Genomic DNA, 13,836 nt, shown 5'->3' with positions numbered 1-13,836 from the left:
AAATCATGTAAGTGCTATATTGATCATAGATTAATCCATTGATGAATTCCTAACTGGATGTACGGTTAGGAGGTGTGACCTGGAAGGTTGTGATCTCCTCCCTGGCTCCAGCCTCTGACTGTGCTTCCTGGCTGCCATCGATCGAGCAGCTTTCCTCTATGACACACTTTCTGATTCAAAGCCACATGACCATGGGCTGTATCCTCTTAAGCCATGCACCAAAAGATACCTCTCCTCCTTTGGCTATAGATGCCAGGTGTTCTCTTCCCAAGACAGGTAAAGATGACTGATATATGTAGTGATCCTCAAGTTGTCTACTGCAATTGCAGCCCTGCAGGGCTCCCATTCACAAAGACAGAACTACAATCAAATAGTTTCTGGGCTCATCATCTGATTTGTGATGTCCTTTTATAATCAAAAGTGAAAAGGGTAGAAAGATGTTTAAAAAAAAAAAGGAAAGAAGGGAGGGAGAGAGAGAGAGAAGGAAACAGTGGTGATCTAAGGAAAAACAGAAAAAGAAACCTTTTATCAAATAATGAAGTTAGCAGGATATGATTGCTAATGTTTGTAACACCAAAACTTGTGAGGTTGAAACAGTTGGGTCATCCCAACTTTGAGGCCAGCATGAGCTACATAGTAAGCTCAAGGTCAAGAATCTGCCTCAAAAAACAAACAAACAAATAATGAGGTAAAAAAGCAACAATTCAAGAATTGTTATTGAACCTAAGGATGGTAGTTGTTGTTGTTGTTGTTGTTGTTGTTGTTATTGTTGTTGTTACAGGGTCTCCTTACACAATTCAGACAGTAATCCTCTTGTCTCAGCCTCCCCAGCTCCCCACCACTGGGATTACAGGCATGTACTACTATGCCTGGTTTCGGGTCCAGACCAGCTGGCAGGGCATTTGGTACCAGGGATAGAACTCAAGTCCTTGTGCTTGCCAAGCAGGCGTTTAAATCAAGGAACTATCTCCCCAGCCTAAATCTGAGGATTTAATCCCATCAAAAGTCATTTTGTTTCCAAATGGAATTATATTTAATTTTATTCTTCAGACATTTCTAATAAAAAAGTCTGCTTCTTGCTTTATAAGTACAGGAGGTAGATAAAGTGGCCCCCAATTATGTCTACTTCTGAAACCCCAGAACCTTGACTATATTGGTTTACATGGCAAAGGGGAATAGAGTTGCTACTGGAATTAAGGTTGCAGTCAGCTGACCTTGAGATAGGGATGTCCTCCTGGGTTTTCTGCATGGATCCTTTATAATCACAGAGGTCCTTAACATTGCAAGAGGGAGACAGAAGAGGAGAGCAAGAGGGACGGGTGATTGCTGAGAATGTTCAGAAAGAAGCAGCATTGCAGGCTTTGCAGATGGAAGCATGTGGGCAGGAACATGAGCTAAGGAACATGGACAAACTCTAGACAGCAGAAACACAGGGAGCAGATGTTCCCCTAGAACTTCCGGTAAGGAGCACAGCCCTGCCTACAGAGTGATTCCTCCCCAGTGGGACCTTGTGAAACTGTGACCTATAGAACTATAAGATAATAAAATTGTGTACTGCTAAGTCACTGAGAAATTTGTTTAGGCACTAACAAAGCATCTTATACTCTAGTAATTTTTGAATAAGTAAAAGATATTTAAAAAAAAATACTGCATATGCTGTTGGAGTTGCGCTTCTTCCCCCAAATGGTATATTCAGTGTATAGAAAAACAACAGTGCAAGAAGTCAGCATTCTTTAATTACTCATGGGGATATGACACATTTTTGCACACTTAATGTGCAGATCACATTGGTGTTTACAATCCTACAAGACACGCTTCCTGTAATGTGACATAAATGAGTTTACTGCGTTCTTCGGAAATGAGTGCTAACCATTTCCACTTGATAGGCCTCGAAAGCTACAAACACATTTTGCCTTCAATGAAAATCCAATGAAGTGTTGCTGTAACCAAGCAACCCGAATGTGGGAACAAGCAGCAGGCACAGACAGAAAGCAATCTGTCCCTTCAAACCGAGTGAGTGTGCAGTCAGTGCAGCAAATGCTGATAAACAGCAGAACAAATAAAGACCTGGAAACACAAGCCTTGACTAAGCTGAGTTTGATCTCATTAGGAAGTTCTGGTGCATCAGACAGGACTAAATACTCCTTAGAAAAGGGAGTAGGGAAAGGAGGATGTTGTAGACTCTTTACAGAGTTACTGGCAGGGTTCTTTGAAAGCCCTTTCAAACATTCCGTCTCTTGGTCTAGTTGAAAACACTAGGGCAGGTGCAGGGAAGAAATTCTATTAAGAAAAACACACAAGTGAGTTAATTTATAATATGGTACCAAAGTAAGGATAAAGACAAAGGGAAACAATAGAGTAACTCAAAGCCCTCTGACCTCTATCCCACTTGATGCAGGGACCTAACTTCTATTATTATACATATATCTTTAAAGATTTGTGATATCTCCTTCACTTACTATTCACTCCATAATCAGCAGCTATCTCATGAGTGTCTCTGTACTGCTCCCCTAACTGTCCTTGTGGGACTCCTTTGAGCCTCTTTGATGGTTTGAGCCTGGTTACTCAAATCAGTGCATGTTTAAGCCCATGGTGCCACACGACCCTCTGAAGTCATCAGTGAACTTACATCGGCAGCTGTTACCCTATTGAATACACTGTCTTCTACTTTGCTCATCTGTGTCTGGGCCCAGCCCTGTTGGCTATACTCGCCAGCAACCTCCAGCTGTGAGTCTCTTAGGCATTGACATTTCTACCATAGTCAAACTAAATTCCAAGCCTGTTTGTACACTCCCTAACCCTCCACTTGCTCAAGCATGCATCTCAATAATCGATGTCATCCTTTGCCCGGTGGACCAAGCCAGAAGCAGCAGAACCACGTAGTTTTCTAAGTAATGCCTTTGATTTATTGATTGACTTATAAATTGATGAGATCTAAATGCTCATGTTGGCCAAAAGTCAACTGGGAGAAAAACAAAACCACTTCACTTGATTCCTTTAAATTTTTTTTTCCCAGCCCAATGAATTACCTTGCAGAAAGTATCTTTGACTCTCTGTTGGATTGGTGACCAACACTTTGCAGAAGCTGTGCTCTATGAAGCCTCTCCCTGATCAGGCACTGTTGACCTAGAGTCTCTGCTTGTCCAGTCTTGCAGGAAGCTGTGAAGATTCTTACATTGCCCATACTCCAAGGAAATCCTGAACAGTATAATTTTTACTAATAATGTTTCCTTTCTTGGCCACTGCAAGCTGTCCTCCTCGGAGCTGTTGGCAATGCAGTGTTAAAAAGATAAGGAGTGTGGAAGAATCCTGTGGTGAGAAATGAAGCTTAAGGCAGAGGACTTGTGAGCACAAAGCCACAGCAGGATTATGGAATTCTTAACTTACCAGGCCAGCACATACGTGTGGACATCTCTGAAATTTTGACAAGGAAACTGCAAGATGTATTTCCGAGATCTGTCTTTTTATCCCCTTGGGGATGGCAAGGAAGCCTTGGTAGCATGAGGATAACTTCTCCTTTGTAACACCCAACTCCTTCCATGAACTGCATGCCTGTTTCAGTTAGTCTTTACATTTGTACTTGTCTCTTAACCCCTCTCACTATCCTGGCTGTAGACAATGACACCATACAACCATCTGCAAGGTGGCTGCATGGTTTCCAGCACAGAATAAAGCATATACTATCTCATGAGGAGGACAGCTATACCTCAGCACCACATGGGCATCCTGCACAAATAGTGTTGGTGAGATATTATGAGTTCAATCATCTCAGATATCAAAAAGTAGAAACACCTACATCTTTGAAAGATTACCTTCCAACACAGTAACATCAGTGTTTTAGACCACTGGTTTTCAAACTTCAGTGTGCATAAATGTCGACTTGAGGCCTAACCAAGACCTTTCTGGCTCTCCTCTCAGAGACTCTCATTGAGTAGATCTTGAGGACTAGAAAATTTGAATTCCTGCCGCATTTCCCAGTAATAAAGATGCTGTTGACTCAGAAAGCACAGTTAGAGAAATTCTGCCTTCGAGGAAAGTTCTGGGGGGGGGGTGTATGTGTGTGCATTCTACTTGCCCCAAACCTACATTAATTATGGGAATCCAAGAGAAAAACACAAGAAAATCTCAAAACCTATGAAATACTTCCTTATTCAAAAATGTGTAGGGAAAAGACATGTGTAGGGGCTGGCGAGATAGATCCGCAGACTATAGCGCTGGTTTAGACAAGCTTACGCAAGCACAGGGACTGCGGTTGAATCCCTCGTACCACACGGCACACCAGCCCTGCCTCCAGGGCAGGCTGAGCTGGCCACAAAAGAAAAAGTGTGGACTACTTGTTGTGAGAAATGAGGCACATCTCAGAAAGCATGTGTATTTGACTAAAAATGAAAATCATTCCTACTAACTCTACCTCCATAAAAGAAGGCAAAATAGATACTACAAATCTCAGAGTAAGTCATGCCATACCTTATGAAGGGGCTTCTGAAGTGTATATACAAAACCAAATTATTCATAAGAAGCTAGTTAGTTTTCAGTTTTCTTGATCAAAATAAGAACATGAGTAATATGTGTGTGTTTTGCGCACAACTCATCAAGGCAACCTCTGTCAGGTAACTGATGCAGTAACTAAAAACAGTATCCATTATGAAATTAACATCAAAGAGCCCTTAAGAGGAGGGGATGTGTTTGCCTCTGTATGGCCTGTGTCTGGGAAGAGAAGGGGATTTTCTGGAACTGGCTTTTCTGAGTACACAGAATAATACAATCTGATGGATGGCTCTCTATTCTGTGATGGTATTTGTATCGCTTTGGCTAGAAACCTTTTATTTCATTTTTGTCCTCTAACAAAGAAGCTTGATGCTTGAAGAACTGCTGAAAAGGGCAGCAGTGCTGCCCACGCTCCATCAGTCTCTGAGCTGCTTCCAGATTTTGAGGGGCATGACTCCCCAGCTCCATGGGCTATCATCTTTTTATATATATGGTATTTTGGGTTTCTGCGTTTGTTGGGCAAAAACTCCTGTTAGAATTTTTTTGCATAAATAGGACTCAAGTGAACAATTCTATAGAATAATGCTGTACTAAAGTGGATTTTATTAATATATTAGGCATTTTCCAGACCAGGTTTAATCTTTGCGTGATTTTAATATGAATAAAACAAAAATACTAAGGCATGCATTTTATAATTTTGTAGTAAATTTCTGTCATTAAAAATTTATCTTGCAAGGGCTAGCAAGATAGCTCAGTGGACTAAGTGCCTGCTTAGGCAAGTACAGGGACCAGGGTTCAGTTCCTTGTACCACATGCCATGCAGGCCCAGCCCCTCCTAAGCCAGCCACCTGAGACGTGGCATGTGGCACAGGCCTGTAATCCCAGTGCTAGGGAGGCTGGAAATAGGAGGATCACTGGGAGTCCAATCTGTGTAGTGAGACACTGTCCAAATAATAAATAAATAAATAAATAAAAATTTGTCTTTCAAAATATGGTATTTCCCACCATTAGGATAATGGATAACTCAGGATAAAGTTTTAATGCTTCAACTTGGTATATTAGTCAGAAATTTCCAGAGAAACAGAAACAATAGGTATAAATGGAAAAATGTATGTACAAATAGGAATTAAAAAAAGATAGAGAATAGTTCATGTGGTTGTGAAAGCCATCAAGTCCCATGATGCTTGGTTGGCAGGTGGAGAGACACAGGAGAGCTGATGGTGTCCTTTCAACCTAAATCCAAAGGTCTGAGAACAAGAGAGCTGATTGTATAGTTGTTTTCTGAACACTCGCAGGCTTGAGAGCTCACAAGAACCACTGTTTCTGCTTGAATACAAAGGCATGAACAGAGGCCGGCAAGATAGCTCAGTGGACTAAAGTACCTACTTAGGCAAGAACAGGGACCACAGTTTGATCCCTGGCACCACATGCCACACCAGTCCTACCCCTAGGGTGGTCTGAGCCAGCCACAGAGTCCCAGCGTAGTGGTGTATACCTGCAATCCCAGGACTGGGAAGGCTGAAAGCAGGAGGATTGCCACAAGTCTGAGCTGCATAGTGAGACCCTGTAACAAAAACACATTTTTAAAAAAAGACCAAAAAACCAAAGGCATGAACAAAGCCAGTGGCCTAGCACAAAAGCAGTAAGATAGAAGAATCCCTCTCACTGCTAGGAGAGTCAGGTCTGTGTTCTGTCCAGGACGACATCTGGTTGATTGGTGTTCTCCCACATTGAAGAAAGAAATCTGTATTACTCTTTACTATTTAGATTTTCATCTCCTCTGAAATACCCTCTCAGGTACCCCAGAATGTTGGTGTACCAATATGACCTAGTCATGTAGGCTCACAAAATCAACCAGCACATCTGGCATGGACTAACACACAGAAAAGGGGACCTTACCTATGATTTTTCATATAACTCCTTAATCAGCCATTCAAAACTAGTTTCATTTCCTTGGAAGCCTCTTGACTATTCACAGGGTTTTTTTTTTCCTCTGTTTGGTTTGATCACCCTTGTTTTGGTTCAAGTTTCCTAAGAATAAGATCATGAAATAAAGATTAAGTGGAAACATTTATTTGGGAGGTGATTCCAGGGAGCACCTATGGAAAAGTGAGGAAGTGAGTCGAGGTTGGGAGGAAAGGCAAGAAGATGAAGTGGTACACCAGCTAAAGCCTGACATCCAGGGCTTAAGACCAATGGGAGAGGGACATTGAGGGAGATAGTGTGAAAGAACCTCGGAATATTTTTTAATGAGCCCAAGCAGCCATCTAGTTGGGCATGAACAGAGGCCAGCGAGATGTGCCCATCCTGCCAGACAGCAAAACTGGCCCTGGGAGATGTCATTCCCTGATATTTGTTAAGTGGGCTGAGCTCTTAGGCAAAGGACTGGAAGTGGGAGGTTATAAGTTAGGCTGGCATCTGTACTGAAGTTTTAGCCAACCAGCAGGTGTAGAGCATCTCCTGCAGATTCTTTTTTTTTTTAAATATATTTAGATGTTGCAGAGTTTATTACACAGTTTGGACTCATGGTTATCCTCCTGCTTTCAGCCTTCCCAGCACTGGGATTGCAGGTGTTCGTCACTATTCCTACTTTCTTGACAGCTCAGCCTGCCCTGGGGGTGGGGCTGGCACAGCATGTGGTGCCAGAAATTGAACCATGGTCCCTGTGCTTTCCTAAGCTTGTCTAAGACACTTTAGTCCACTGAGCTACCTTGCCAGCATCCTTCCTGCAGATTCTTTTTCACTTGCTCAATCCAGCGCACCCTTTAGGACTTGGATGAAATCCCCTCCTCTGCAGAGCTGTTGATGACTTTCTGACGTAAATGCTTTGCATCATTTCCCCAGTAGAACCTCTGCTGTGCACCAGAGGATCTGTGACTTTCAGCTCTAATCAGTTTTTTTTTTTACCTTTCTATATCATCTACTTTATGATTTTCTTGAGGAAAGGAACCATTTATCTGTATCATCAGGGCCTTGCATCATTTTTGCCCATAATAAAGCTATGTAAATTGTTGTCAAAGTAATGAAAGTAATAATAGTGATGTCATAAAAGCAATAAGTAGTATTTAGTGCTCATTCCTGATATGTGTAATCAACTATAGGAAGCTTTATTATCTTTGTTTCTCATATAAAAAATGAAGTATACATTATACTATTTTGTGCTATTTATCCAAGACTCCAAGACTGCATAGTTAGAAGGGGTTGGCTCATTCAGTGGCAATGTCTTTATGGATTATATTATATGAAATAAGTGGCATTAGGTACTAAGGGGTACAAAGGAACATAAGACATGGTCTTTCTTGTAGTAGAATACATGAACTAGAAGTGGGCATATGGGAGACATATGTTGATAAGTAACTGGATTTGTGATTTTGTGGTAATTCAAGATAGTACTGAGCATTTATTGATGTTTCAGTACCTGTCCTAGAGCTTTGCGTGATAGTATTTCATTTGATCCTGATAACAACCTTGAGCAATAGGCATTATTTTCCATCTGTACAGTTGATGAATCTGAACCTCAGGAGATTCAGCAATTCCTCCAAGATCACATGCCTAGAGAATGGATGGTTAAGGGACCACTTTGGAGAGCTAAGCCCAATTGTCCTTTAAGCTCATGCTCAGATATAAGATGTACTGAAATTAGGGTACACCAAAAAGAACACTGTTCATCCAAACCTGAATCACCAGATGCTCTAGAGAGACTTCGTAGATATTTTCCCTCTGTTTTACCTACCTCTTATCAGTTCCTTAACATCTGCTTGCCTCCATCAGAGACTCTAAGCTTGGCCTTGAAGGGTGGCAGTGAAAACGGATGAAGGAGAACACTGTTAGCAATGAGGCTGCTAGAGGAACCCAGAGGAGAATGTTATGGTTTGAGTGCAGCAGCTTAACAGCCTGTTTTCTGGGTTTTTTTCCTCATTTTATTTTATTACCCAAATGGAAAATTCTTGTGTCTGCCGCTTTTATATGGGTCTGTGTTTATCTTCTTTTATTTTAACAGATGATAATAATGAAGAAGACGTTGACATGAAAGAAGAATCAGGTATTAAGTGTTTAATCTTATTACTTGCAATAATCACGGGTCAGTTTTTGGTGAATGTGTAACCCCTATTTTTTCAAAAAAGACAAAATAAGGTTAATAAAACAAAAATATATGCTCCATGTCATAAAACAAGGAAGCACTGTGCTAACTCTTCAGGCAAATGCAGTTAATACATTTAAATTGGATTTTGAGCTTCCTGACAGCTAAGGTAAAAAAATATAACATGATGCCATAGTTAATAGAGTTGTATAATAAATCACCCACACATCCTGGTGCTGCAAACAGCCACTTATGATCTTCACATATCCTGTTTGTATGTGAGAAAGTCACATAGTACAGCAGAGATGATCTGATCATCCTGTCCCACCAGGCAGAGGCTCACCCAGAAGTCTCAACAGCTAGGAGTGGGACCCACCTGGAAATCCATGCACTCACTTGCTGGCCAGTGATGGCCTCCAGCTTCCAGCTACCAGCTAAAGCCTTAGTTGTGAACAATTCTCTGAAGTCCTTGTACTGACCCCTTTATGTGGCCTAGGCTTCCTCAGAGCCGTTTGACTCAAAAGAATGAGTCAGGGAGAAGCTGCACCCCTTTTCAGAGGCAGACTTAGAAGCCTCATAGCATCCTTTCCAGGAAGATCTGTTTTTTGAAACAGTCACAAGCCTACCGACACACAGAGGAAATAAAAATAGACCAAATCTCTTGATGGGGAGTGGCCCCACAAAACATGTGGGCCCTAAACTTCACTGCAGCCCTCTATGGGAAATATATGTTGTATGGAGGACATGTTCTCCTGCTCAGACATAAAAGTGTGTGACAACTCCTCTGGAAATACCACTGTTTATGAGGGAAAGCCAAAGCTTAAAACCCTGGATTCTGGCCTAAGGTCACTCCATATGTTCCTGACAACGAATCCAAGAATTGCTAGATCTGGATTCAAGTGTAACTACACCACTTGCTGACTGACCTTCAGAAAGTGTCCTCTCTTTAAACCTTATTTTACACTTCTGACAGCATTAAGGACCCCTACAGTGCTTCACTTGATGGACTGAAGGAGATACATACTTTAAATGTTTGTCACAATGCTTGACCCACAGTGAAGATTCAATAAATTATTGCTTCTTTTCTCTCTTATTCTAACAAATATTGGAAGAATATAGAATTTAATTCTATAGTTAACACCCCCATATTTCCCATTTCAACAAACACACTGCTGTAGCCATTGAAAAGAGATTGGCTTCAAAACTAAAATAGCTATTTTAAAGATTCTTTGTTGTCCCTCTCACTCAATTTCAAAAGCCCCCTACAAAGCAGTGACAATGCGAGTCTAAGCAGCTGTGCAAATAGGGAGCTCTTTAAATTTTGATGTGGTTGGTCACACTTGGTAAGGGTTGGTAAAAAGAGGACTGCTCCTTGTTGAATTAAATTTCTCTCCCTGACCCTTACCATTCACTGTCTTCATGCAAAAATAACATCAGTTCTTTTTCTTTATAAAAGTTCACTGAAACAATGATGTGAGCTTATACTTCCTCTCATCCAAGTGCAACTGATTTGCAAGCTTCCTCTTTGCTCCCTGCAAAGACAGAAGATACAGAGAGCATGAGAAGTAGAGGTCCAGCAACTCAGAAGCAGGATGAAGGAGACAGAAGAGGGACACCACCAGTAGCCCTTGGTACCTTACCCACGTCCCTTGGGCTGCCACTGTTTCACAATATCAACTTTCTAAGGAAAGTCCTCACAGCTCTGCTTATCTCTACCCATGAAAGCAAATTCAAAGTACCAGGGTAATGATTTATCTGAAGCAGCCCTGCCATCAGTAGTGGACAAGAGCTGGTGATCAAAAGCATGGTAGGACACATGTGAGGCAAGTTTTAGTCCAGTACTGTCCATGAAATGTAATTCGGTCCTCAAATATATAACTGAGGATATACAATGTGAGCCTCCTGTAAAATTCTAGTCTTTCTAGTAGTTGCATTTAAAAAAGAAACTAGTGAGATTAATTTTGACAGTATTTTTATACTGCCATAATCCAAAATATTATAATTCCAGTGTATCATCTATAGATATCATTTCAATCAGATAGTTAATCTGATATTTCAATACTTGGGCTTTGACACTGGTGAGTATTTTGCATTCACAACTGAAATGAGACTAGCTGCATTTCAAGTACTCATCAGTAATGTGCAGCTAGTGGCTTGGTACTGGGCATCCTGAGTTTATACCATCCCCCAAGCTCTCCAGTGGAAACACTCCCTGACTCCCAGTGAGATTTGCTCATTAATACACCCAGTTTTGGCAGCCTTCTTGTTCTTTTCTCACTTCCCTCCTGCCTTTTCTGATGCTTCCTGGGATAACCTCTCAATTAACTGCTTGTATTCAAACCTTTGTCTCAGCGTCTACATCTAAAAGAATCCAACATAAAAAAAGAACTCCACTTGCTTTTGGTAAACAGAGAAGCAGAAGGCTAATTTTCTATGAAAATTTCAATTCATATTCCCTCGTAGAATGCCCTAGCATTAAAAAGAACTTTGAAATCGATAAAAGACCTTAAATGGTCACTCTCTACAGATTAGAATATACAAATTTAATATTGATCTTCACTGCTTGTGTTTCTCCTACTTGCAGAAGTGGCTTGTAGTATTTCTCAATAGCAGAGGTGCTAACCTCCCACCACCCAATATAAAAAGCTTTTCTTGCCATGGGTCATGTGCCTATGTGTCATAAGTACACATCTCTGTGCAAAGGGAATTGATTTCATAATGATATTTGAGTAGTTATCCAAACTACTGAGTTATTTTAAGAAAATTATTAACGCTAATGCAAACTTCACAATGTTTGAGGTTTGAGGGTATTTGTAGGATCATCTTTTCTGATTTTATTTGCCCCAGATTTCCTGAAGGTTTTGTCTCTAGCAGCTGGACACAGCTATCTAGGTAGCACTGAATGTCCCCAAGATCTTAAGCTGCTTAGGCAGGATGGGCTTGAACACTCCATTTCCTAGTATTTGGGAGCCAAATCATGGGGAATTTCTATTGTGGGGTTCCAGGAAGCCAGCTGGCCCTGCCATATATATGTGGAGGCTGGCTTCATAAAAATCTCTGGATGAGTTGAAGCCAGCTTTCCAAGACTGTTAACTTCTGCCCCTATCCCTCTGTCATGCATCGCCTCTTCTCAGGTAAATAAGAGTGCTGGAGGTAGTTTTAAGATTGCAGTCCACACTGATGAAGAGTCGCTCAAGTGAATCAACCTGCCAAGAAATGCTGATGAATGATAGTGAATAACAAATAGCTAAAACCAGTGGTTGATGGAAATTGACTCTGAATAGAGGCAACTCTCATATGGAAAGTTTGCAGATTTCTAAGCTGGAAACCCACCTACAATGGTCTTTTTCGGACTACCAAAATGAGACCAATGAATGTGAGAGTTGGCAAGAAAGGGTCCTGTGAATTGGTATGAGCCAGTGGAGGTCTGCATCAGCACACCCCTGCTAAGCCAGATTACAATCAAACACGTACTCTGTGCCAATCAGCTGGCACACATGAACTCATTTCCTATGTGTGAGTAATTCTGTGTTATTATCAAGGCTTAAGCAGAAAGAGTTCTTGCTTAAATAGCACAGTCAGAATTTGAAACCAGGTTTGCCTGATCCCTTGCCTGAGCTCATAGTTCATAATTTTCTCATATCTGTCTCCAGACTCATAGAGTAAATAGATACAGACACACCTCAGATGGTGTCAGACAGTGGCAAAAGAGAGTGACTTCAATGCCCAGAACTCCTTCTAAGTCCTTGCGTCCTAGCATGGTAAATGTTTCACCAGTCCCTTGCATTCCCATGGCTAGGCAGTGTTGATATCAGTTCCAGGCTGAGCCAGTAGGAAGAGAAAATCAGCAAGCACCTATGGCAGCTAAGACACAGTTCTGGGTACACAGCTGAGTGCCCCAGGGGACAAAGCCATGCTTGTGGCAACACTACAGGTCTCCACTCTGCGAGGAACAGGGGCAACCTAGAAAATGCAACCTACTGTCAAAGAGAAGCATGGTCAGTTTGGAGAAGGAGCAGAAAAAATTCTCTATGAGCTCTTCCTGAGGGCCAAGTGGAAGAGCTGCCCTTGCCTAGCCACAAATGGACACATGGGCATAGAGGCCAAAACTCTGAATGACTTTCATTCGAATGCCCAGGCTGGGTGTTGAAAATAACACAATGCTTACATCATAGATGATGTTGCAATTCATATGCCTCCCACCCTCTAATGATCCACTTTAAATTTTTGCAAAAAGGAAATATCATACTTTAGGGATGTTCAAATATCTTAAAATGTGGCAGAGTCATTTTCATTTTAAATCTTACTCATTCCCTAAGAATTCCTATTCAGTTAGAAAATCACGAATTAGGAATTAAATGCCCAAATTACCTAATACCTGCTGGTTGGAAGTTGAATTTCCAGGCCTGGAAACTCTCTTCTTGGTCCCAGTTGCAGATGTCATCTTTCAGGGACACAGAAGAATTAGAATCCTCTCCCTGAAGCCCACAAATGTCATCTTGCCCATTTTATGAATCTTGTTGAGCCCGGTATTTGTGCTCAGTGAGCTGTTCCACGTATCTCATTTCTGTTTTTGCTGAACCCACTCCAAGGGTCAACATACATCTCACACCTGGTGACAGAAGTCGGGGGGGTCGCTAATGTAGTCATTGGCAAAGGTTCTCACTCTGGCCATGGTAATGACTTGAGATGTGACTGACTTGCAGCCACAGAGAACCTAGCCCATTCCTGAAACCTTTGCAGGCTACCACGCCAGCGGTTTCAATAGCACATCTATCAAGAGTGAGGGGATTTTTTGTTGTTGTTCTGCTCCTTTTTTAATAAATGGGAAAACTGACATGAGTTGCCATAACTCTACAGCATAATTTTAGAATCCTGGCATGAGACAGTAGCTGCTAAGAGAGGCAGAGTTAGGACTGGGCCCTGTTTTATCTTGGCCTTAAAAGCCTGGGCAATGCAAACATAAAATCAAATTTAAAATAAAATTTTAAGGTTGTCCCAGGCATCAAGAATGCAAGAGGATTTAGGGAAAACAAATGGCTTTTTTCTTCTTTCACAGAATTTAACCTTCTTGGTATGGTTGGATACAAGAAAAAAATAAACAAAACAGCAAGATAATTCAGATACAAGTGATCTATTTAAGAGAAACTGCCTTTGTAGGGTTCCTTTAGATCAGGCAATCAGGGGAGAGTTTTCTTCAGAGCTGGGCTTGATCTGAGAGTCCAAGGGTGAAGGATATACGAATATATGTATTGGAGAGCAGGGGC

At 41.4% G+C, this 13,836-nt stretch overlaps 1 protein-coding gene across 1 annotated transcript in view; it reads left to right on the top strand.

Moving 5' to 3' along the window:
• Nucleotides 1-13,836, top strand: part of Macrod2 (MACRO domain containing 2) — a 1,506,514-nt gene that overhangs the window by 1,311,386 nt on the left and 181,292 nt on the right. Inside the window, exon 9 of the mRNA XM_023720132.1 lies at nt 8,489-8,530. Within this exon, the coding sequence (XP_023575900.1) occupies nt 8,489-8,530 (42 nt within the window). The remainder of the gene's footprint in view (nt 1-8,488; nt 8,531-13,836) is intronic.

Source organism: Octodon degus, unplaced genomic scaffold (genome assembly GCF_000260255.1).
Source record: "Octodon degus isolate 3935 unplaced genomic scaffold, OctDeg1.0 scaffold00073, whole genome shotgun sequence".
Classification (NCBI taxonomy): Eukaryota; Metazoa; Chordata; class Mammalia; order Rodentia; family Octodontidae; genus Octodon; species Octodon degus.
Note: the sequence above shows the minus strand (reverse complement) of the source record. Positions and strands in the feature narration are given on the sequence as shown.